We start from the raw sequence: 26,718 nt of genomic DNA on the forward strand, positions 1-26,718 counted from the left end.
TTACCAATGCCAAGGCGTACATTCGATGCGATATTGTAATATATTTGAAGAAGAAAGGTTACATAATGCGAATTATTTGCGATTCGTGCTCAGGTTGGTTAGATATATGATGAAACGGTAATAGGCAATAGATGAGTTATTGAACTGAAGTGATTTAAAGGTGATAACTCTATTATGCTATTTGTGTGTGATTACATATGCCGTTAGGATATATTTAGTTCTAACATTTTTATTTCACTTCTTCGCACAGCTATTACAAAAAAAGCTATAACATTCGATCCAAAGTTTCGTACACATATTACGATATTCGACATAATATTAGTGACAAGAAGAGGAAATCCTCTTGGAAACCTATCGGTAATGATCGTAGGCTTACATAAACACGTAGCTTTGAAACAGCGAGTGTTATACACACGTTAAGAAAAATATACCAGTCACATAATAAATCAAAATACATGAACACAATGTTACGTTCGCTTCTTCTGAAATACAGTTGTTGGAATTCTTTTCCCGTAGCGAAAGAGGATATTGAAAAGAGACCTAGAAATATTATGGTTGTAGTAATTGCTCGCTTACGAATGATACGCTCAGTGAATCGTATTCGTTCTCGCAATCGGTAGATACGAATCGTGAATTACGTGTACGCTTATTTTCGTTTCATGATATTGGCATTCTATACGCATATACAGAGTTCTATATAGATAAGACACGTATAGAGTATAAATGCCATCCGATATTTCTTTCCTCCAACTAATATCTTAGTTCTGCGTCGCTACCGGATATAATAAATTGTGATTTGTAGCTTTTGATGTTTGTAACTTTCGGAATATGAACTGGAAATGGATTGATCCCTTAAATGGCTTGTAATAACGTTTGCCGTACGCATACTCTTTGCCTATTTCCATTCACGAATAGTTTACACGGTTTCGTGGCAGTTCTATGCTAACTGTTGTATTTTCTAATAATAACAGCGTACCTACGTCACAAAAGTCGCAATGAATTGTAATTCCAGGAAGAAACGAAAAGTATTTAGAAATACTTGTCTATGAATATCTAATCTTGATTATAATTAATAAAAAATTTTATGAAAGCAATGGCAATTGTCCAAAATCGATCATCCGCTTCACCGATTTCAATGATTTTTAAATATGTTGTCGACGGCATGATTCTGAACAACTTTTTCCTATACATATATGATATGTATTTCGTTCTCATCTTCTGTTTATAGTTTATACAGGTTTACATAGGCTTTCTATTTTATCCGGCCGCTGCATCGCATCATAAGACGCGGCCTGCAACCAGTACTAACGTATGCGTGCTGTCACGTACGCGCTACAACATTGACAGAATTCACTGCAGTGTGGTACTGACGGTTTTTCTATTCTTCTTTCTTTTTCTTCTTCATCTTCTTCTTCTTTCGAATATCTCGTAAACTATAGTCTGGCGGCAGTTACATGCATAGGAGAAAGTTATTCAAAATGTTGATTTCTACAACACCAATCAGAAATCATCGAAGTCGTCGAGGTGGATTGATAATTACATGAAAACCTTTCTATGGAATTATCGTTGTAATTATTTCTTAAATTGTTTTGATCGAGAATCTTATTTAAGGGACGAATCCAATACGGTTAACGGGTGCCTTCGATGGTACTTTGTGTCTATTAAATTATTTATAAAAACGAAGAGCAACGATTCATTTCCATATACGAATAGTATTTAGAACCACTCGACTTATGAATAATACGTAGGCTGTCTAAGAGTTGCGATAATTTTTGTGATTAACGAGTCGTTGCTTTCACAAGAATTATACATTTTGACGTTCAACTTTCGCCCAAGATTTTCAAATAAAAAATTTACTTTATTTATTTACACAACTTATCATGCTTGTGTGAAGCCGCAATAAAATATAAAATTTCTCGATTACAATAAATACAATCTAATATTTATATTAAAAGTATGATCTGAAATTGATTCTTCTATATTAAAGTTCATTAATTTCTCATTAAGAGGCATAATTTTGTTTGATTGTTCATTATTTTCATCGAGATGAAACTGATTCGAAAATTTCATGTTTCTCTAATATAGATGTACGTATAGGTGTACATTTGGATTTATTATGTTATATCTGAAAATGTACAATTCATCCCTGCAAGAAAATAATGCCGGAGACATATCGGGTCTATAAGTAGACTTTTTTTTTACAATATACATGAACATATATATTTATTTCATCGTGTAAATATAAAGCCCTGTTTTTCCTGATCGAATAATCGGTCAATCTTACAGAAAAGCTAGTTACTCCTTGATTTTGATGATTGGGAAACACGTTGTAAAGCTCAACGTTTTAAACCAACTTAACGATAAAGCTAACTTAAACAACTAAACGATAGAAGAAAGAAGAACGATAAAAGAAAGAAAAACGATGAGAGTTAGATTTGCGTTAGGCGTTATCTTATTCGATCACCACACCGCACCACGCCACCCCACGCCGAAAGGCAGCCGCCAACCGCATACTGACTCGTACGCTGCTTCGGACAGACAATTATAGACAGAGTTCACTGTAGTGGTATCGACAGCTTCTTGGAAATATGTCGGCAACTAAGGCCAACAGGTGGTTGTACGTATAAAAAAAAGGATGTTCCAAATGTTGAGCTTTACAGCGTAATTCAAAATCATCGAAATCGGTAAGGAGCTTTTCTGCACTTTCACCAAGGAACCTTATTTGAATAAAAATATATTTGATGCTGTTGAACGAACAAACAAAAAAGTTACGTCATTATTTAAAAGCAATAGAATCGAAGCCGAAAATGATATCTAACCAGTTTGTCGCTTTTTCGATAGACGTAATAAAATATTAGGATTACTGCCATCTCTAAATAGCAGTATATACAAGCATGTATGTATCTTGTGGTGATATGTCCTTTTTCGTGTTATATAGCGATAGTTGGCACTTTGGCGAACGTACGTTTCTCCGAACGTTATTTGGGTTAACCAAAGCATCGTCGATAATCACGGTAAACTATCTGCATTTTTTTACACGTATCATCGTATCTATTTAGATGTTAAATTACACATGCTATAATCTTTTGTTGTTTATCGATAAGAGATTAGTAACGTATTAATAGTAATTGCTACTTATTTGATGCTTAGGGATATTCGCTAGGGATGATATTACTTGTTACTCGTTAGAATAACACACTCGAAACATAGGTAATTGAAATTCGGCGAGAGTTATTTCACGCAATTGATTCTGCGTCGTCGATTTCGAACGTGCAGATAAATTCTATTCTTTTACATATATAGTATAATACGTATGCGTTTTATGTCGCAAGAAGAACTACTACTTCTCGTTCCTGTCCTCTGAAACTGATTTTTTCTTTGTGAAAATATATAGTAAAAGATCGATGTCAATCGTTCGATCGTCAAATTTCTTGTGTAGTACCTACACATATATGTACAAGGTGTCATGTTGAAACCGTAAATATCCCTCGCCAGAGAAATACCATCGGTACAAGGTATATACGGTAATTAAAAAGCGTTGCGATCGTTTCGCGACGCAAGAGTAAATTCAACAGCGATTGCTTTAGAGTCCATTTCCATTTATAGACTGTCTTTTTTTTTCTTTTCTTTTATTTCTTTTTCATTCTTTTTTCTTTTTTCTCTTTTCTTTTCTTCTTTTTTTTTTTCTTGCAAGATAATGGCAAAAGATAGTTTAGCGAAAGATGGAAAAGCACGGTTCTACGTTTCTGCCTATGCTAGTCCATAGTCAAAGTCGAAAGAATACGGTCGTAAACATTAATGTATTAGTTCTACGTATAACTAATATTATTGATAATAAGATAGATTTGGCGTGATAACAATCATTGAAGCACTAATCGCATACATAAATTCTCGTGTCTTCGTATGTATCGGTTATTAAATTTTTCATTTGCTTGTTTATTGCGTAATCATCGAGTAATTTATATAATCATACCATAGGATTTCATATAGTACAAGATTAGGATGATAGAATGAAAATATGTAAAAGGAATTCAATAATTCTAAATAAATTAGAAATCTGAGGTAACATAACACTTTAGCTTCCCTTTAGTTATCGGGTCAATGAATAGAGGCTTGTGCTTAAAGGATTACAATGGTGATAGTTCGAGTTGCTGAAAAACCCGCAGCAGCTTCCGAGATACGTATTAACGAATATGTATATTAGTGTTAAAATAGTAGTACACAACGTAGTTGATCCGATAACTGTTTCGCTCGACGCTCGGCAGTCGACTTATCTCTACGTAACTGGCCGCCTCACGGTCGCGGCGGCCCCAAGAAATAACCCATACCTAAACGCAATATTCTCGAAAACACTCTTGAAAATCTTGGAAACTACGAGTTTCCGGCAATCTGGACCACCACCATCGTAATCCTTGAAGCATAAACTTCGGATTAAAGTGTCACACGCTCTCCTACTCGTTGTCCTGCCCAGACTTTTAATTCTAAAGTTATACGACAATTTATAAGTAAAGTGAGTGTAAATCTAAGCAGTTAAAGGAAGGATAAATAATAAAAATTAATTTTCAATATTTCTATATTTTTGTTTAGCATTTAAATTCATAGTAATCCATTTTAATAATATATGTATTTAATGCAATAATGTATTAACTTAATAGAATTATTATATTAATTTTTTGGCGAATAAGATATAGTTTCAATATGTTCCTACAATGCAAATGTTTATGTACTTTAATGATTGTTATAGAATTTCCGAGCACAAAAAATGGACCACGATATTAGAATTTGTCCAACTATAGATATATACGGATATTCATTCTTTTAACTAGTAATTAATTATTTAACTAGTATTAATTAATTGTTGTACTATAAAGTATAAAATAAAAGAATTTCAAAAATATCTTATTATCAATCTATTTTTATCAAATTAATTAATCTTTCTCGCAGTTTGTCCATCTACTATGAATTAGTCTAGTTCCTTTATCTAATTAACCGATCGAGTCTAAGTTTTTCGTTGCATATTCACTGTTTTTATCTCACTCATGATTTTGTAGCGTTTATCCTTAAATTGTATGTACATATGCATATGTATATGTACGCCTACGCGAAACTTGCATGAGAATTTCGTTAACAGTAAATCGAAGAAACGTATAATAGAAAATAGATACAAAGGCGATCGATATAGTTACATTATACATTTATAAATACACTTTCGCATGAAATGTTTCGGTAAAACAACTGTTAACGAAATCTCAGAGAGTATAGAAGCGATTCGAAATATATGTACAAATATGTAATACCAGCAGACATCGAGGAGATGTAGATGTGATGCATAAAGGAAATAATGTAATGAATTTGAAAGGGGTGGGGTGAGGGGGTAGAGTGGCAATGATTCTACGTATAAAAGAAAACTACAAAGAAAATCAATGTTGTACATGACACCAGACACGTTAAAATTATGCAAAAAATATGTAAAATTATGCAGCATACACAAATTCCTCGTTACAACAAAAAATTATAGTTTATTTTATAATATAAATAAAAATCGGTAAATTTGGCTTTGTTATTAAAGATATATGTACGTGTATTTATATACATTTACTTTCACTTATTATGGCATGTAAATGGATAAGTATCACAAGTCGATCTCTAATATTTTGTCTTAGTGTTCTGCGAATAAAATTTTAAGCTACAAATACAGTGGATTTCGGTTATTCAGGATATATCGATACTAGCGTTAGTCCGGTTAAACGGATGTCTCAATTATGCCAAGTATCACATAGATCAATACAGAATTACGTAGGTAGTTAAGATAACAAGAAATGTAAAAAAAACTACATAGTTTGATGAGACTACATAGTAGATGAGAATATTTTGAGAAGACAAAGTTACAGCGAGCGGAAACGAAAGAAAGATGCAATACGTAAGTTATGCGTTTGTAAAAAGATAATAAGGCAAAGGAATGCGGATCTAATTGGTTACATCTAATACACCCGGCAATGCAACCATACATATAAGCAATTGTTCTGACCGAATATATTACGTTACAAATAAGATATAGCCACGTGACGATGAGCAAAGGAAAGGGAATGGTAGTCTTATTTGCCCCTATGTCGCGCCGTCTCGCTTGCTATCTTCTCTTTCTCAGAGACTACTGCAGTCATCTGTCCCAAAAAAAACCAAACACGCTGCTACTTCAATTAACGAAATTAAGCGAAGAAAATTAGGACTATCTACAAATGGTTTTTATTTATTCGGTCAGGTTCTATATTTTCAGCTTCGTTTCAAATAAACGGCTACCTTGGTTAACCGGTGGCTCAAATAAGCGGAATCCACTGTAGTAACTTTTTAATTTATTTCTTCTGTTATGAAGAATTTATGTATATCTGTTCGTTGCGTGACTTAAGCTAACTGAAATGAAAAAAATATACAGATTATGTGCCCGCTATTATGTGAGAATGTAAAATGGCATCATAATGACTTCGATCATAATTTAAAAAGTATATAAGATTAATTACATCGTGCGTAAAGATAATATAAAGATAATATGCTGAGCGCGCGCGCGCATTTGTATGAGTTATAAATGGGCACTCGCATACATACAAGAAATTATGAATACAATCACAAACTATTTACATAAAATGTTAATAACCTTTTCTTAGCTTTACATTAGACGAACCATTTTTATACATACCAACTTATTAAATAAAAGTGGTTGTCTTCAAACACACTTGCATACTCATCCACGTATGATTATCATTATTTGTGAACTATTGGGGCTTATAGGGAGATATATGCTTGTCTAATAGTTCATAATCAGTACTAACCTTTTTCCTTGTTTGCGTCTTTCAAAATGTTTACAGCTGCGATAAAAGGGATGCATCTATTTTTATGGAAACAGAGTCTTTTACGTCTATTACTCTTCCTTTACAGTTCAATTGAAAACTATATTACGTGTGTACGACGTATGTATGTATATAATTTTTTTTGTGTGTGTGTATGTGTGCGTGTGTGTGCTTGATGCACGTTTAGAAATTGACAACCGTTTATCAAATTTATATATGTATGTATACAATAGTTAACCTCTAACTAGACCTTGATACTAAATTATGGCTTGTTTACCTTTTTACTTCCTCGGTGTTTTATATCGGTAAATTTTAATTAACGGCATGTGTGTGTTTATAAACCGATGCTACTCATCAATTGCTTAGGCCCTCTTTTTAACGTGGATAAAAGTGTACGATCAGTACCATCGTACGTATATCGCGTTAACGTACTGGTGACATCTCTCCTCTCTTTGTTTTCTTTTTCAGATCTCTTAAGCCCGATTATTCTAGTTTTGTTCATAAATTATACATACAAGATATTTATATCATTAAACGTGAGACCGGAGAAACGTTAATAGAAGTAATTCATTCACTCTATAATATGAGGCACGCAGACAGCCATAAATCATTACAGTGGTATCACTTATCTTAAGAAATCAAATAAACTCGATGCACGTATTAAAATTCGACGCGTTTAACAAAGAATAAGAAAATTGTAGGACCCAGTAGTATGTTTCTTCTATCTTGATAAAATTGATCGAATAATTTTCTTTTACTCCATCGGAATGTATCCTGAAGGAAACTCTCATTAGCAATGCTGAAAAATATAAACGCAGAGAAACTAGTAATGAAATCTGATAATAAAAGATATCAAAGGCATTTAGAATTATCGGCGAAAGTACAAGGGCAATGTGGATGATATATAAATCGAATTCGTCTAATCGTGGGCTCTTTTTACACTTAATTTACCTACGCAGTTTTAGATAATCATTTGTCTTAAAGCTGAAATCTTGGATACCTATTAACGAGTTTCCAACAAAAAATGTTTCCTAGAATCATATACAATAGTATATGTAACAGTTACGCTCAGTCGTGCCACGTGTTCGGAAAAGCGCATCATTTTTGCACTGATCTGAGACTATAATTGTTTTACATTAATCAACGTAATTGGTGTTTTTTCCTTGCGAAGTCAACAAATGTATCTTTGTTGACGCTTGATAAGTTTCCTATCTATAACAGATCTATATGATGGACGTTTACATATATATCTAAATAAGTTTAAAAAGAAATGTATGACATTTACTACTTTTTACATATCGCTATTCGCCGATATAAAGCAAATAAATAAATAGCTTATATATATATATATATATATATATATATATATATATATATATATATATATATATATATATATATATTTCTATAGAAGAGCTAGTGCATGCGTGTGTGCGGGAGAGTGGAGAGGGGAGAAGGGAGAGGGTGGGAGAGAGGAAGAAAGAGATAGAGAGAGGAGGTTGCTCTTTCCATCATGCCATGGTAAGCATCATTACAGCTGTGTATCGTTTAAGTATACATTGCATAGATCCATAGTAAACATGATTTTCTCCCTTACTAACCTTATAGCGAAAAGGAAAAAATTGCAAAAATACATTGAGACATGATTGATCTAGCCAATTCATTAAAGTCTCTCTATACGTATTTCGATTCAATCGATATCCGTGCACGCAATTTATATTTTTAAACAAAACAAAACACACATACATACACACACGCACGCACGCACGCACGCACGCGCACGCGCACGAACGCATTAAATCTCAACTTGATCTAAATGACTGACTATTCGCATTCTTTTTTCTGTTTTACTTTTCAATAGAGACTGAATATTCCATAAAATGAGATACAACCTCACAGAGGTTGTGGAAGCGGGACAGACATAGCTAACCCTTTCACCGCCCTTAAAGCGTTGCATCATGTTTATTCGGCTGGTAATTAGGTAAATTTACCTAAACATCACAACTATAGATATACTAATTTACTGGTTCAGCCTTTCGATTTTGAGACGCAGGCGGTGAAGGGGTTTGATATATTCTAGTTCTGTGACTGTGTTTTTTTTCCACCGCGCGGCTTGATACTCTCGGAAATCTGCCACATTGCTTCCTCACAGAGGAAATCGCTAAAATTATTGAAGAACGTTATTATACGTTCGTGTTTCTTGAACGAATATGTTCTGCAATAAAGAAATAAACAATTCAATTTAGAAATAACATTGAAATATATATTCGTTATTTAAAAAAAAACTATTAAACGAGCGAACTTACCCTTTTTTGAACCTTTTCATGTTTTCAACGATATTAAACTGTTGCCATCTTTTCGAAAAATTTATCGTACCATCCGGTAACAAATCATTGTTTCCAATATGCACGAATGTAAGATCTTGTAACACAAGTCCGCTGTAAGTGAAAAATGTGCTTCGAATATTTGTTAGCTCTTCGATGAACTTCGCTTCGACGAAAACTTTGCTTTTCGATTATTGAAATAAAATGATTAAAGGTACTTACATGTACGGAATGCATGGCGGTTGTGTTTCTGCTAAAGCTTGCCTGTAAGCTCTGAAACTACTGGAACTATCGATAAGAGCGCAATATTCTTTTAAACCTTCTGTAATATGTTTCTGCCATTCGAGCCTTCTAATTGGCGCGCTATCCAACGCAGAAAGCAAGGCTAAGTAGCTATTAAAATTATTTATTTTTCTAAGGTGCTTCATTATCTTGATAAATTTAACAACGTATTTCTCTCTATCTTTCGCTTCATTCTCTAATCTATGTTCCAGTATTCTCGATCTAGCCCAGTACGACATTTTGTTAAAATGTTCTGTGAACCTAGTTAGATTCGGACTTCGTTCTTCATTCTGTTCTTGAGCCCAAATTAGTACTTCCGGGATTTCAATCTTCATGAATAAATCAGCATCTAACAATGTCATTTGTTCTGCAATTTGTTCACTCTTGAAATCGAGAAGGGAAGCTTGCTTTGTTGTTACACTCAACGAAGATAGAATCGGTTGTGTAGATTGCAACTGCTTCGCCGCGTGTTTCTCCAAAATTTTAACACGCAAAGCTTTTGCCATAGTAAGATCACCGCTACATACCAATTGCTGTACGAATTCCATTAAAGTTTGCAAGAGGGTATCATCGAGATCTGACATACTGGAAGAAATTAATAACTTCTTTATAGTTACATTGAATTATTTGCGATATATTTAGAAAAAATTTTTTTAATTTCTAGTTAATTTTCTAGTAAACTTACGTTAAATCGCTGACAACTCTAACCAACAAGGAAAATGCTTCGCGAGCTGCTCTTTGTTTAATAACGTCAGCAGAACAAGAGAATCGCTGATGACGTTTGTGTAATTTTTGAATTAACTCCAATGGTTGCATGAATGTTCTATATGTTGTTAGAAACGCCTCTTGATACAAAAAGTCTGTAAATAAAATAATCATGCGGTGATTAATTCGTATGGTAAACGTTTATTTTAATTGCGTTTCGCAGAAATTTTCCTATGCATAATAAAAGTATTTATTTATTGGGAAAGGAAAAGCAATTTTAAGTTACAGCAGAATTGAAAGAAAATCCAACAAATTATTACACTGACCTGATTCTTTCTCGTCTATGAAGCATGAAAGAATACGAAATGCATTATATCCTTCAATGACTATTCATTTGTCGATACAATTTATATTATAACGCTTGGATAGAAAACTTACCATGTTTATTAGCTTTGGTTGCATGAATTAACAATGCATCCGGGTGGCCACCCCTTATATCTGGCCCTTCTTCGTCTGGTTTCTTGAAGACTAAATACTTGCTGATATCGAGTTCATCCAAAATAGTATCGTCTTGATCGACGTCTCTCAAGTCCAAGTTATTATCATCGACGGAAATCGACGATAAGGCATTACTCGCGGGTCTTGAGGACGGTAATATAGTATCCAAAGCAACGTTATTCTAGAAATGAAGGGCAGATTCGTAATGATGTGTCTAGGTAATACAAATCTACGTTAATCTAGGTTACTTTATGAAATATTTACCAGCTTCGCTGGAGACGAAGGTGATAACTCCTTTTTATCATGAACACAACCAGATTCCTCTATTTTCATAGGTGTTGACGTTACGATTGGTTCGATTGTATGTATGCTTTGCATACTAATGGTGGGTTTTGGCGAAATTGGCGGTGGCGTTGCATTTGATTTAATGGAACGGGATCTCTTTGGTGGTAATGCTGGTGGGAGACTAGAATTATTCGTTACTTCCGCTACTGATGGTGCCATAGTTATGGAGGTACTGAAAAAGATATAATACGCTTTCTTGTATTTGTTATATTGAACACAGGAAGATATGTATAAATTTTTATATCTAGAAACGCATACTTTGAGTTGTCATGTAATGTAGTTATAGTATGTGCCATGAAAGAACACGATTGTGTCGTAGTAAGAGCCATTTCGTGTTGTTGCCATTCCGCTTGCATCGAATTATAAGCTGCCACTGAATGACGAGTCCCAAGACCGGAGATGAAATCGTTGTTGCTGTGAGAACAATTCCCAAACATCTCCATGTATGCCATGACTGGAATAGATACGATTAAATTGATACGATTCTAATTTACAATATAATATACTTAAGAAAAATAAATAAATAAAAAAATACGATTCCATATATATATACACACACACACACACACACACATGTATATACATGTGTGTATATATATATAAAATAGAAATATATATATATATACATATATATATATATAAAATATATATATATAAAAATAGAAATAATATACTTACATGTATATACATGTATGTATATTATTTCTATTTTTATCACACATGTGTATATATATGGTACATACAAGCATGATTCATGTTACAATAAAATATCAAAGCACAAGTGTATAAAATACAGAAAAACACTGATGCACAAGCATGTATCTCGATAGATAATGACATATATGTAAGGTAGCGAATACCAGATTATTATGGTATAAACTCACTGGAATAAGAGTGAAATCCGTTAAACGACATTCTTACCGCGATTAAGATTACATTCTTCGCGATTAAACGGTTACTTAAAATTGGGATAAATATCATCACGATGATGCAAGCATGAACAAATATCGTGTAGATCGAGGAAATTTCGAATCGTTGGAGATATATCCTCTAGTCGATTGTGGAAACGAAAACTAAAGTCGGTTGTCTTAATTCTAAAGTTAAAGAAGCGTAAGTGTTAACTGACTATTAGCAAGAAAAGGTCAATTTAATTAATGAAACAATAACGACGCCCACATAGGTGGTTGAAGATCAGTTTCTACGGTTAATGAAATTTAAAGCTATTATACAGAAATGTCAATGGAAATAATATATTTATAAAGTACGATGTGTAACAAATTCAAATCAAATAAATGTATAGAGTTTGATTTGACAAAATAATTTAACTAATGAAAGGAAAAGATGAGTGTGGATAGAATGTAATGAAATCTGAAAGTTTAATAATTTGTATGTAAGAAGAAAAAAAAAATATATATATATATATACACACATTGCTCTATGTGTTTTTAGTATTATTTCATTATTTCAATTATATATATTAAGATATAAGCTATGAAAAAGCCGAAAAATATGAGTGACATATCCAAGCTTAGTCAAATGAAATCGCGTTGTTGATTTCGACAAAATGAAATGAAAAATAACGACGAAAACATGCCGCAAAAAGCTAAGATATTAAAAGTCGTGTATAATTAATGCGTGAAACGACGGGTTTCAACTTAGCGTGAACGTGTGTTTGCTGAGGGATAGCTGATTTGCGTGGGCAGGATCCCACTTACCAGAATATGCCACTGATTGGAACACTGGGGGATACAAAATATTGTATCAGTTTTAACCTACTACGTGGAAAAGATTCTGAACGACTACTCTAATATAATCTAGATAATCTCTAACATAATTTTGTTTAATAATTATTCTCTTCAAATTCAGGCAACTTCATTTTTAATACATATCCATTATCATTGATACTTTATTTGAATTTTTTCAACAGCAATAAAGCAATCGTAGTATGGTGTTAAATATCATCTGCTGTATTACTGTTGTTTTTTTTATAAACAATAATTCGACTTACTATGCCTTTTCTTAAGCGGCAGTGGAGGGGGTTTACTGGCATCTGTATTATCGCCGTTATTGGTATGTAAACTACAGGTTGATAAATGCTCATTTTCAGGTACATTGTCGTACTGTGACGGTTGACGTTCTTTCCTCCGTTTCGATCGCTTTTCCGGCAATGCTGGCGGCACACCATTAGCGTCCAATGCAGAAATCGACTCCATTTCCTACGAAACACGGAAACTCACGTTTAATAAGAACATACATGTTGATGTATGTTCAAATTTTTAATCTACGATGCATCGACGATCGAAATTATTGCATGGTCATGATAGAATTACAAGTACATAGATAGAATTTCTGCAAATAGTCAGCGAAAAAAGAGCTTGATTTCTATGTTATATTTCGATTTGAAAATTGTTTAAAATTATAAGTAAGAGATTTATAAATAACAAGAAATAAAATCACGACACACAACACCCACATTTACCAATTTTTCTAATACAGCAGGATCTCCAGTTCCGGAAATATTTGTTGTACTAACGGTACTCTTCGTACTAGTCATTGTCTTCTGAGTGAAAATAGACCCGTTATTATCCGAAGACAGTTTTGTTTGGGAAAACGATTGTTGCGAATTAAACGTTTGGGAATTGTAACTAATACTGCTTTGCTGAGAAGATCTTTTGGACGTTATACTGGAGGTAGTATAACTTTGAGACGAACTTCGTTGCGAATGCATGGATACGAAACCGGATTCCTGCGTTTGAGTCGATAATCGTTCCATTTTTCCTTCTATACCTGAAACATAATCGCCATATGGTTCGTTATAACACGTTAAAAATGTTTACTCGCCTGTTCTTCAACTTTCTTACAAAAAGATACTTTGCAACGCTTCCCAATTCCTGTCAGCAAGCACTATTTTACGAAGGTAAATTTAATTTAGATAATCTAGATTTAGAAAACGAATCAAGAAAAAGGATACCAACCTATTAGACTGATCGGAACGAAGATCTACACTATACTGTTTAGTCATGTAGTCTAAAGGTCTGACACCTACGTTACCTGCTTCGCTCTAGCTATTCGAGGAATTCTTGCATAATTTTAGCTCTTGTACATTTTTTCTTTACATTTATAAATGTGCAACGTCATCGGCACCGCCTTTACTTCAGCTTGACGGTGTTGGCGACAAATATAAAACGATTTTGTATTACCCACCGGTAAATGGATTAAGCATTTCTTGCGGAGTTTGTTGACCCAATAACATTGTGCTTGGTATGTTTGTTTCGGAACCGTCCCAGCAACTACAGTTTGAACTACCATTAACTTGCATACCTATAAATGTAAAAAAAATAATCAATATATTTAGTTTCTCTCCATATCGTCTGCATAATGTTTGGAAAAAGATTGATTCAATCGATAAAAATGAAACTTTTACGCATGTATGTATATATAATTAAATATGACTTTTTTTGTCGTTATGCCACGTAATTCTTTGCCGTTAATTGCTCGGCGGAGAGTTAATTATTTTCGAAATATGTATCCTAACGTATCCCAAGAGATTTTCAGTAAGACTGATTCGACGATCGAGACAAGCACAGTTGAAGACCACTTCGCTGACTAAGCATTGTCCGCATAGTGAACCTTTCGACACAAATGGAAATGTACTTGTATAGTTCTACCGCTACCATCTCAGGATCGTTCTAATTTCGTTGTCATAAATCGGATATAAATCTTCATACTAAGAACTATAGTACAACTAATACGACTAATACGATATTTCAATGTTGACAAACGGAGCTACGCTGAGGTTGCCTCGTTTCGGAAAATGTTGACTCTTAAACTTAAAACAGATGATTAAATGTTCGCGATTTATAAGTGAGATTAATTGAATGGCAACCGGGAATAAAGGTGAAATTACGAGCTAAAGCGATATTTAGGTTACACTGTAGGTACTCGATATGTTACGACGACATTCTCCTTAGAGTTTTTCGACATTCGCCTTAGACTTGGACTCTTATTTCTTGGGAACAACCAACAGAACAGCCAATAGAACAACTAGGAACAACGCTCGAACCTCCTACCGCGAAACTGTGCTTTATACGATTCCTCTTTAAATTTCAAACTCCTAACACGCTTGAGTCCAAGATTACATCACATTCCGACGTACTATGTGCAACCCGCGTGTACTAAAACGATGTACAGGCACTGTAGAATGGTACTTTACTGTTAATATATTTACTTTACTGTTAATTCCAGTTTGATGAAAACTGGTTCCATTTGGTTCCATTCCGGTTGCCATTCACTTGTGTAAAAGGTATTTCATCGTATCAATTTAAGCAACATAATGACTAACGCTAATAATTGGATACAGATGTATTGAAAAGAAGACAGTAGACAATTATATTACAAAATGCAAACAATGTACGTTACAAAGAATTCTAGTCCACGTATTATAAGTTAATCTATAATATAAACATATTATTATTATATAAATGATAATTTTGTCTACGCGTGCTTCTCTTTATTATTTTGTTATTTTAAATATGCTTGAAACTGACTCGATACTAAGTCAGTGTTACCGAGGTTATGCAAGATATATCGTTTATCACACTTTCTTACTGGCCATGATTAAATAATCGATGCTATGATACGATAAAAGGATGGATCGGTTACCTTGGATAGTAGCCATCAGGCTGAGATCCATACTGTCGTTCAGAGACTCGTCGTTTGGTCCCATGATCGCCCGTATCTCATCTTCGTCGCGGGAATGGTTCAAGGCCGAATCCAAACTGCCAGCCGACGCACTCAGAAGAGACGACGAATCCTCCGGAGATCGACTTCGTAAGGAAACACCGTCGAGACTAGATGCTAAAAAACCTTCGGATTCATCGAGCAACTGTTGACCTCTCGTTCTCCGTTTCGGTGGCAATGGTGGTGGTGTACCGGAAGAACTATTTTCTTCCGACAGACACATATTAGTTCTGCAATTCATCATCCAAACATTATTTTTTAATCGTACTCGTTTAACGTAGAATTACTTTTGCACTACATTCGAGAATAGATGCATTGTGATGCACTATCTATAAAAATCATAGGAAGAAACTACCTCTCGGGGAGTGGCGGTTTTGGGGGTGGACTAGAATCCCTTAAAATCGACTCGGAACTATGCGAGCTACGGACCAAACTAGTACTCGCAGCTGTCTGCTCTAAAATCTGCCTTTCCCTTGGCGTTAACGGAATATCAGGCAAAGAATTTCTTTGCGGCGTCATTTCCGATCCATAAGACGACGTTCTGAAAACGCGATTTCAATGGTTCATCGTCAAATTCTGCTGATTACGACGACACAAAAGAGTATCGAACTTTTGGTCAATTATACTAATAAAATCGAACAGCTGATTTTTTGTACCAGTATGGAAGAGTGTAAATTTATCGAAAATCAGTGCTTCAACCAAATAACAAGTAGAAAGATTACCTATTACTAGTTGTAACGACGACAGGTTTCTGTCTATTGGCAATCTTCTCATTCGCCAGGGCAACCAAGTTTTTCACAGCTTCTTCGACTAATCCTATGATGTGTGTAACGTTCTCGGTATCCAACGCAGAGGACTGGTCACCGTGCAGCAACACGTCGTCACAGAGTTTTAATAATTGTGCTAGAGCTTGATACACTTGGTTCGTCGCTGATCCCAGAGTAGAGCTTGGTGAAGAAAATACGAAGGTCGCGATTACAAACGATATCGTATTTAATTAAACTTACTAATTGAATAGAAATAAAAAAAAAAAAAAAAAAAAAAGAAATGAAAATAAAGCTACGATATACATACATGTTTTGTTCCAATATATCTCAAACTACCTAGTTCCCACTAGTTGTAATTAGACGATAATTGATACGGTGCTTGTCAACTTTTAATACTTTTTCAATATTTACTACTATATATTTGACTTTTACACGGAATAAATTTGTAGTCGCGTCACCTCGAAGAATTAGTTCACGCAGGCATTTTATATAAAGATTTAGAATTTTATCTAGACAAAACACTTACCTCGAATGTTACAAACGTACAATACATTACCATGATTTACATAACTTTTTCCATATAGCAAGTAACGAAGAAAATTACTAAATTTAATTTAGAATTAAAAATAAGATATAAAATTTTCAAAAGTTGTTCGAACATTTCCACGTCCCTGGCAGTGTTGTGCGTTACTCGTTTAGCTTAATGTTAAATTATAAAATAAATATCTGGCATATATTTTCACGCGCACCAGCGATCCTTGATATCGAATAGATGAAAGTACTCGGTTCAAAGTTTCAGCCAGGAAATATATTTTTTTTATACCAAGTCACTCGATTAATCTACAAGCTCCTTTTTTTTTTTTTTTTTTTTTTTTTTTTTTCAATTCATTTCAGTCAAGTCAGGGTCAATAGGTTTTTGATCGATACCTTGATCACGATCGAATTCACTTACCTGTTCTCGTAGAGAAGATAGGACTTCAGCACAGTGTGTATGGTGGTAACAGTATCGAGGACGATGGTGCCGTTGCCGGGCAGCATCTCGAGCTTTTTCTTTGACACGACGTCCCGGAAGTGAAGCAGTGCCAGTTGCACCTGTCGCACGTGGATATGCAGGTCACGGAGGGGGTTCTTGTCGAGGGTGGTCGCGCCATCGGTGCAGCCGGGCGCGCTTTTATCACGCGGTGTTCGCGGCGAGGAGGGCGAGGCGGCCCTCGTAGCCGCTCCACTGCCTCCACCTCCGCTTCCGCTACCAGGAGAGCGCATGTGGGAGAGCTTCTCCAGGAAGTCCTCCTTGAAGGAGCGCGCACGACGCGCTAGTTTACCACCACGCGCCTTCCCGCTGGAGCGTTCCTCGACTTCTGTAACAGACAATAAACAGAAAATAGAATATCGTTTATCGCGACACAGAAGGATATTATGCGTTTCCTGATCTTTTCGTTTCAGACTTGCGTAGGTTGTAAAAATAATTTGCGTGCGTTCAACGAAACTTATTTCCGTGCAATTTTCTATTTTTTCGTCACATAGTAGCCAGTTTAAAACCATTATTCCACTTTAAAGTGGATCGATCGATGGAACTTGCATCGTAAAGGGCGCAAAAGGTGATATCCGCTTAAACTGGTGAAAAACGCGTTTAATGGACTGTCGTCTCAACGATTACAACCGATCGAGTCGCGAAAATTTTATGTTGGAAAATTTCGTGCACAATAACAGACGTACCGGTACGTAAATTCCATCGGTGAATTCACCGTGCAAACGAAACGGATAAATATATCGGGACTAGTAAACAAACGCGACCAAACGTTTAAAATCAAAGCGATGCGACGGCCGGGGCTCGATTGATCGGTTCGTTTGTCGAGAAGATTCGAATGTACAGGCAGAAGGGCTTTCGATTCGATTCATTTCGAGTTATCTTTTTTCATTTTTACAAAGATTGTTTGGATAAGTTTGATTTGCCAAGTACTAGTCTGCTGTTATATGGTTCGATGGTACGATTATATGGTTCGATTATAACTAAGTAGAGGTGTATATATATATATATATATATATAGTTACATTATAGCATCTGCAATTGATGTTACAGAAATATATCTACCTATACTTGTTAATTCGGTAATACTATTGGTTAGCAAATTGCTGTTGTCGTCGTCGTCGTCGTCGTCGTTGTTGTTGTTGTTGTTGTTGTACGAACCAAGCCCAGTAATAAGCATATAATAAAGTTGTTAAGAAATATGCTATGTTATAAATAACATAGCATATTGCGGTTCTCGAGCGTAGATGGGCATTGTCAAGATATGACGCTCCAAGAGCTAGCTTTAAAGCAGCAAATCGGAGAACCAAATAAGTAATTCTACGAAGTGTGTGTAACGCGTACTTTGACATTTCCTTTAGGTATTTAACGAAATCATTGCTATTACCTCGGAAAATATCGTCGAATCTAATCTATTAACGAAAATGTAAATACACATGTCACAGCAACGTTCAAGGTTGCACGTTGCACAAAACACCGCGAAATTACTCACCGCAAAAATCGGTCTATCGAACGTTGTCCGCAACACTTCTCTTCGATTAATAACTTCATGCTCGAATCATTACCAGGTTATTTGCCTGTACAAGTGCGCATGGGGACAAAAGGGGTTGTTGGTTAAACCAGTCATCTTTGGTGGTTTGCGTTTCGCGATAGGGGGAAATGCAAGCAAGCGACTGGTCGAGGCAATCTCTGCATCTCTGATCGCGTATGTACGTGTGTATGTACGCCGGTAAATCAAGTTCTATTCACGAATTCCGATTGAAACCTCAATCAGGCGTGATTTGCGCTAAAGGCAGGATTCGGATGGCCGACAGAGATAATAGAAAACACGGAGAACGGAGGACGGAATCGAAATTGCCGTGACTGACTGGATCCACGGAACATGCTCGATCCTGTACGCTGTCTATACTAAAGAAGTGCGTCTATACTCGAGGCTGCTGCAACCACACGCGCCCGCGCTTCGTAAATAATCGCATGTACGACAAAGCCTTCGACAGTTTATTTGAGAAAAGACACCCGCAAGTTGTTCGACCAAGGTATTCGTCGTTGCTTTCTATGCGAGTTTCGATCGTCAGGACGACACTGACAAACGACAAAGGAGAACGTTCTCTGAAATTGCTGCTGCACGACAATGTCAAGCCACGCGCTACTTTTACGATCGTTAACTAGCATCATAATATTACATCATAACGAGCGTTGCTTGGTACGTATTGCAGCGACCAGTTTATTCACTAGACATTACTGCTTCGGATTGCTAGCTGTTCGGATCGATGCAACACGCCTTATTCGATACCCACTTTTAATTAATGGACGAGACACAAGAATAACTTGACCATTGGATCTTGTCTAAAAACGCGGTAGTTTTCGCGATGATATTCGTCGCTTGCCTGATACAGTATTGTCCTTTCAAATAAACTTTGGATTATTCACTTGCGCGCCTAATATATCCCAAAAACAAGATCGTTCTCGTGTGGCTGCATGTGGATGGATGTATGTGTATGTGGGGGCGCGCGCGCGCGTGTGTGTGCGTATCGTGTTAATAACAAGAAGATAGTCGCTGAACGCAATCGTTGGATTCTCGCGTAAAGTTAATAACTCGCATGGTAACGCACACACACAGAGCAAGCAGCCCCCTCGTCAAGTAAACATCACGCTGCTGGTACACATGGCGCGGATCTTGTTGTTGTCGCCAGGTAACACAGAGAGCACAGCGGTCAGATCACCTTTTCGTCGTTATCGCGAACGTGCAACGTGCTCGAGAATGCAACGACCGCGATAGCTTTCCACGCATGTCCCTTTAATCGCGTCACTGCCAGCCATTCATCAGCGTGAAAGCCTCTCACTGCGCCATACCGCACCACCTCGAATACGTGCAAGTGGAAGGGCTTTGGGTTGATGGAAAACGTGAACACGTGCGAGAGGGTTTGAGAGCGGTCATCGTCGTCGTACAGACATGAATCAAAGCGAAATACTCTGCTTTACTCTGCTATACTACCCGTTCGTCATTCTAATCGCGGCCGATCGTCTTTCGAATACCGGTGGATTCCGAATGGCGTATAGCTCGAGATTGGATAGCTTCGATAGCCTGGATTAACAACTGTACGATCGATGAACGAGAGACGCATCGGTGTTTCTGAAAACGGCTGACGAGTGAATTTTTAGCATGCCGATGGATGAAAGGCCAAACCAAAGGGGTTGAGATTCGTCTAACGATCGCCGTTAAATAACACATCGAGAGGAGAATATTCGGACATTGAGCAAGGTTTGCAAGCCTGGAATACCTTTTGAGCGTCTTAGTGAATAAGTTAACGTGAAATACACGGCAATATGGAGAAAATGACCAACGGCCTCTTCTCCTGTCTTCTTCAGAACAAGTGCATGTTGTAAGTGTTCCATTGATGAATAACTATCGATACTACGTTATCAATAATTAGATGTTTAAGATGTTATAGGCTTGCATGAAAACAGATATACATACGTACAAGAGGATAAAATTCGTTGTACGTTACACGTTAGTTGATCCTCGGTTATTAGGCGCACGTTTGAATTCGCCAAATTATGGATTCTTTTATCGAGGACGGTATCATACTAAGAATTACTGACTAAAACTATTATCTCTTTTCCCACTCGACTCACCAGCTCGCTGAACATGAATGAAATAGGGAAAACGAGATATAACGAGATTGTTATTAATGATCATCGTTATTATTAGTTAGCCGTATAAAAAAACGAGTAGACTGCACATGTCAATTTCGAAATTAATCTTAGATTAATGCCCCAGATTACCATTGGCGAGTGTATCCAGGATAGAAAACCAGCGTGACGTTCGATACAGATTTCCAAAAACAAAAATAATCCGACAAGCGCTAGTTTTACTCTTTCATTTTAGAAACAAGTATCGCCGCGGCGACAAATAAGAATAGGCTTATCGTTTGTCTCCCTGCCTCTTTCTCTCTTTCTTCCCCAGCTTGAAAATATATTCCGATCTGGTACTAGAATATTTATAGCAACGTTGAACGAGACTCTCGCGCGCGAAACCATCTAAATTGGACTTGACAAATTCGGAATAGAAGAATATCGAACGGCGCTAACAATTGCCTTATTGTTAGACGGCTAAAAATTCATTATCTACAGCTTCGTTAACGAAAGCATCGTGTGATTACGAGGTGCGGAAGTCGAGCAAGAAATTCTGCAAAGGTAACTGAACATCAAGTTGAAACAGTAACGGAGTTATTAAGAACGACGAGTTTGAGCACGGGAGGATGTAAAGCTGAATTTACGCTGTTTCGCACTGGATGATTGCTGCGGATGACTCGTGCCACTGTGAGAGAGAAGCACGAAGTAAGCCCGGGGTACGTACATATTTACACGAGTTCACTGAATCAGTAATAATTTAACGATGGTCTACGGTAGTCGAATAAAATATTTTCAATCGCTGCATTAAAATCTGTTTGAAATGTTGGAAATAGCTCGACATCGAGCATTATATCGTCAACCTATTAAAATTGTCTCGACGATGACAAACTTTGACGAAGTAGTAGCAGATCGCAAATACCTGACTCGGCAACGATCCATGCCCAGTGTACTCCCTCGCTCGTCGGGCAATTGCCGCCCTTATCTCCGATAACGATTTCGCGAAAAGATATCGACGTCCATACGACCTCGTATCGATTCACTCGCCCTTCTAATCAAGAAACCAACCTGAAAATCGTCCGCGATACGAAGAAACTCGATGGCGCTAGGTTGCGAACGATTCGGTCTCCATAATGTTATGCTGCGAACAAAACAGCGCAAAATGTTCGAGGCAATCTGTAATTCCTATCTCGTCGATAGGAAGAATAGGTGGAGAAGAAACGGTGGAACAAAGAGACATACGAACGAGAAGAGGACTGGGGAGACATAAATAAATGGACGAAAGCGAAAGAAAGAAAGAGGGGAAAGAAGAGCAAATGAAAGGATCTTCCGTAGATGGAAGTTAGATGGGCAGAAGCGGAAATGTATTTGTGTGTGCGTGCGTGCGTGTGTAGGCAGTATGTACATACTATGTTATGTACATAGGTATATGACGAAACACGTGTGGAACATGGGACTCGGTATGGTATATCGTGGTCTGCGGTTATCGGACACGCGATTTCATGGCAGATCGTGCCTAATACCGAAATGCGGATTTTCCGGGTATTTCGCGGCGGAACCGCGGGAAATCAGGGCCATCCCGCTGTCCGTGGAAAACGGTCTATTAATCAATCGATTCGTGGCGGTAGGACTTAATATTATCGGAGATTTTGCTTGGCGAGATTCATTGCGATAACGCGAATGAAAAGCTACGTTTGACGAGCTTGCTTTTCCTTTTTTTCCTTTTTTCCCTACAAAAGTAATTAAAAAACGGTATTTTTATAATTCTCGATAGAGATACTAGATAATAGATAATAGATACAAGATACAAGATACAAGATAGCTATTAATAGTAAAATATACAAATATGGAAAGTAAATGATAAATCGCTTCCTATGTCCAAATGATGGCGAATCATAACTTTTTCGTCTACCGATCGATGTAGATTTACGTTTCATTTGACGAGATTTGTTTTGCGACGTAATAATAAATTTTAGATAAGCGCCAGCATATCTAAATGCGACACGCTTTCTTAACCGAATTGTCCGATCACGTTAAAAATTGTTGTTTCGAACTTGCGAAGCTGGGATGACGCGTGACGCGACGTGTCGTCGTGCTAAATTGCCACTGACAGGATATATACGCAATGCGATACAATAACCGAATAAACCCAACCGATATAAATACTTAAATTTGTTAAAACGTTAAAGCGCTTCATAGTTTTAGCGCGTTTAGCTTTACAGTGACATTGATATGATATGATATGTTTGAATAAATAGCGAAAGCGGTTTTTCGGCATGATAGCTCCGCTAGTGAATCTAATGTTAATCGCTGGTCGCTAAATAACACCGATGCTAATCAACGCGCTAAAGAAGAACACGAGTGTTGGTGAGTGAAAGAAAGCTGATGTCAGGATCTAAGAATATCCATCAGCGATCGTCTGGGTATTAATCGCGTTGAGACGGAATATCCACGATATTCTCCCAATATCATCGTACTTTTCTACCATCGCATCAACACCACTTGATCTCTGTCAACCTACACACCGCACACTGTAAAAAAGGAAGACAGAGTTATATGTATCTAGAGTAAATAGAGGCGATAAGTTCTTGACTCGATGCCTGTTTGTCAAATGGATTTTCATACCGTCGGCGTTGTGGATCGAAAGTAGAACGTCGGAAAGAAAAGAACGTCCATTCGAACAGATAGAAAATATATCGTATCGTCACTGTTATCTCGTCTAAATAATCTGTTATTTTTCCGGAACACACGCATCCCCAAGTCACGCAGCGCCGGCCAGTTTCCTTTGCACGGTGCATTCCGTGAGACGGGAGTCGCGCCGAAATAACCGCGAGGTTGTTGCACCGCTCTGTAATAATAATACGCGGCGGCGGCGGCGACTATGTCCTGTTCAGTCTTCGAAAAACGTGTTAAACGTGGCACTTGAATTTCATCCTTCCACGCCTCCCTGTCCCTTCAATAGTTGGAAAGGGGACACTGGATAGCGGCGAGAGGCGACGGTATGTCGGTCTGGTGTAAAGCGTTGTAACGTGTAAGTATAGCGTGTTCTCTGTTCGATCGAACGTATTTCACGATATGGTAATCATTCGACTGTATGAGAACTGAGAAATGAAAAGAATCGCGTCAACTTTTTCCCAAAAATGAAATGTCGGTAGTTGACTAAGGTGATGTAATGGCGTTTTAAGTCGCGTTGAACACTGTCGACAAAATACGAAGAAGCGTTGCCGAAGTTTAAAGAGCTTTCGAAATAGCTTAAATGCCGACAGAGAATTATTCCAAGATGGTGCCTTCGGACAACGAACTAAATTTAGTAAGCGAGCCCGAAACCGGCGCGACGCGAAGCGACGGCCAAATCACGATGTAAGTGACGAAACACCGAGAAACGCTTCGCCGAAGACGAAAATGTTCCCGGCTTCGAAGCAGTCAAACTGTATCGTTATCGTTATCGTTATCACCACCGACGCGCGAAGCGAAGGGTGAATATCAAGGAAGAAGGGACGGAATATGTGCATATCGAGCAATTTTTTATCTAATTGCAGCGTTTAATCGCGCTCATTGTGTCTTCAACTTTATAGAAAAGTTAATAAAGAGTCTTTTGGCATGATTTTTCGTTTCGACAGAAAAGGGAAACACTGATTATCTGTTGTTATTCCCATCGATCACCTTTCATAACATTTCAATCACAGCCAATCACAGCCGGATAACATTTCTAACCTCTCGCTTCAATCGTAAGAACTAATTAATCGAAACGTTTTATAAAAATCTCCATCTCTGCCTGTCCCTCTCCCCCCCTTCTCTCTCTCTCTCTCTCTCTCTCTCTCTCTCTCTCTCTCTCTCTCTCATACATATACTAATGACTAAGGTAAATAGCTAACAAAAAAAAAAGAAAAAAAAAAGCAAGGGGAACGAGCAAAACGAAAAGAGAATCGACTAATGTTATACCGCCGTGCATCAAGGATTTCTATAAAAATTGTTTTTGCTTTATTTTTCTATTCTATAAATATAGAATTAAACTTCCATTCAAACATCGTAGCTAATATATATATATATATATATATATATATATATATATATATATATATATATATATATATCGATTCGTACATCATTTGAATGTAAATGATTTATCCTATCGCAACACCTAACCGAGTTAATTACACTTATTACAGAATATTAACGAGTCTCGTGTAATTTCGATCGGTGGTTTAATCATACGCTATGTAACCACCGACTCTCGTCGGACGAGTCCCGATTAACAAATCCCCCGGCTAATTTGTTAACAGGTTAAATTCCGTGCAGCTGCATCGCCGTTATGGAAGCGGCCAAGCCGATTCAGTTTAGAATTTCCCATTGCGCTCGCAGCGATGCAATTACGAAACTTTAATGTTAGCGGAATATCAGGCATCGTCTCCAGCTGGGAATTTCATGGTTCGATAGCGATATTAGCGAGCGCGGGATTGCCGGTTGCACCAGCGTGATTTTCGCAGATGGTAACGTCGTAGTCTGAATTAAAAGATCGGATCGACGACGAAGGTCCGGCGAAGGTTTTCGTCTATGCGTGCTTCTGACTGCATGGATTTTAAAACTCTCTTAAGTGCTTGAAAATGCTTGATTCCACGTGGAAATACGGGATTACGTTTGCCAATTAAAACGTGAGAGTTAAGTTTCAGAAAAGGCTTTTTTGTTCCTTTAGTACCTATGTTTTATTATGTATAGCTGCTATCATATATCCCTATATTTAAGTATAACACGTACCCATTTCCCATGCTAATCTATCTAAAAAATCGAATCATACCTGCTATGTAGAGATGTTAAACCTTGAACAACGACCCCTGAACAACGCGGGGGTACGTATAATTTTAAACTTGCGAAAGATTTATCTACAAATGACTATAGCCAATCGCAAATCTTATTTTCTATTGAACGCTACAAGTATACATATATAACAAAGTGTATATATATATATATATATGCAGTTATTCGATAGGCAGATATAAGAAAGGAAAGATAGAAAGCTTTTACGTAAAGGCGACGACGATGGCATGATGCTGTCGCAGTGATCGTTGACAACGCGGCCGTATCGTAACATTCGTCTACGATCTATACGGCTGCTTACGGTAAGAAAGCGACAGCCGCGCGCTTATGATCTTCGGCGAAAAGCCGAAACATCGATCGAAAAGCGTGCATGCAGAATACAGCAAAAACGATAAGTCGGTCGAGCCAGCCAAGTCTCTCGAATCACCGTTGTCAGCATCCGTCGTCGAAGCCATTTCAAGAAATATTTATGTGTACGTATGTATTATACATTGTACATACTTTACCGTATCATACGCTCACCGCCCCTATGTGCCATACTTGTCCCATACGAGCTAAATCTCATTCGATCAAACGAAAGAAAGCGCAACGGTTGCAAAATAGTGAATTTGCCTGCACCAAACATTTCCAGCCTCGTCCAAACAGGATTGAAAACGTTCGAACGTTTCAAGTTCGAACTAATTAAATTTACTCGAATCGCGAATTTACTTTGCATTCGAAGCTCATTGCCTGGCACACGT

General features: G+C 37.0%; 1 protein-coding gene across 13 annotated transcripts in view; it reads right to left on the minus strand.

Moving 5' to 3' along the window:
• Nucleotides 1-211: 211 nt before the first annotated feature.
• Nucleotides 212-26,718, minus strand: part of LOC100647525 (guanine nucleotide-releasing factor 2) — a 65,350-nt gene continuing 38,843 nt past the window's right edge. For 8 of the 13 annotated variants that reach the window (XM_048404307.1, XM_048404308.1, XM_048404299.1 and 5 more), the window contains 16 exons: nucleotides 17,456-17,861; nucleotides 16,459-16,683; nucleotides 16,092-16,277; nucleotides 15,659-15,966; nucleotides 14,201-14,317; nucleotides 13,470-13,783; nucleotides 13,005-13,212; nucleotides 12,712-12,735; nucleotides 11,255-11,450; nucleotides 10,916-11,168; nucleotides 10,592-10,832; nucleotides 10,480-10,494; nucleotides 10,134-10,308; nucleotides 9,389-10,033; nucleotides 9,149-9,280; nucleotides 212-9,057 (listed from right to left, as the gene is read on the minus strand). In XM_048404307.1, the coding sequence (XP_048260264.1) occupies nucleotides 8,919-9,057; nucleotides 9,149-9,280; nucleotides 9,389-10,033; nucleotides 10,134-10,308; nucleotides 10,480-10,494; nucleotides 10,592-10,832; nucleotides 10,916-11,168; nucleotides 11,255-11,450; nucleotides 12,712-12,735; nucleotides 13,005-13,212; nucleotides 13,470-13,783; nucleotides 14,201-14,317; nucleotides 15,659-15,966; nucleotides 16,092-16,277; nucleotides 16,459-16,683; nucleotides 17,456-17,861 (3,584 nt within the window). In that variant the 3' untranslated portion in view covers nucleotides 212-8,918. The remainder of the gene's footprint in view (nucleotides 9,058-9,148; nucleotides 9,281-9,388; nucleotides 10,034-10,133; nucleotides 10,309-10,479; nucleotides 10,495-10,591; nucleotides 10,833-10,915; nucleotides 11,169-11,254; nucleotides 11,451-12,711; nucleotides 12,736-13,004; nucleotides 13,213-13,469; nucleotides 13,784-14,200; nucleotides 14,318-15,658; nucleotides 15,967-16,091; nucleotides 16,278-16,458; nucleotides 16,684-17,455; nucleotides 17,862-26,718) is intronic. The other 5 variants (XM_048404302.1, XM_048404306.1, XM_048404305.1 and 2 more) reach the window with 5 other exon arrangements.

This window comes from Bombus terrestris, chromosome 3, assembly GCF_910591885.1.
Source record: "Bombus terrestris chromosome 3, iyBomTerr1.2, whole genome shotgun sequence".
NCBI classification, from domain to species: Eukaryota; Metazoa; Arthropoda; class Insecta; order Hymenoptera; family Apidae; genus Bombus; species Bombus terrestris.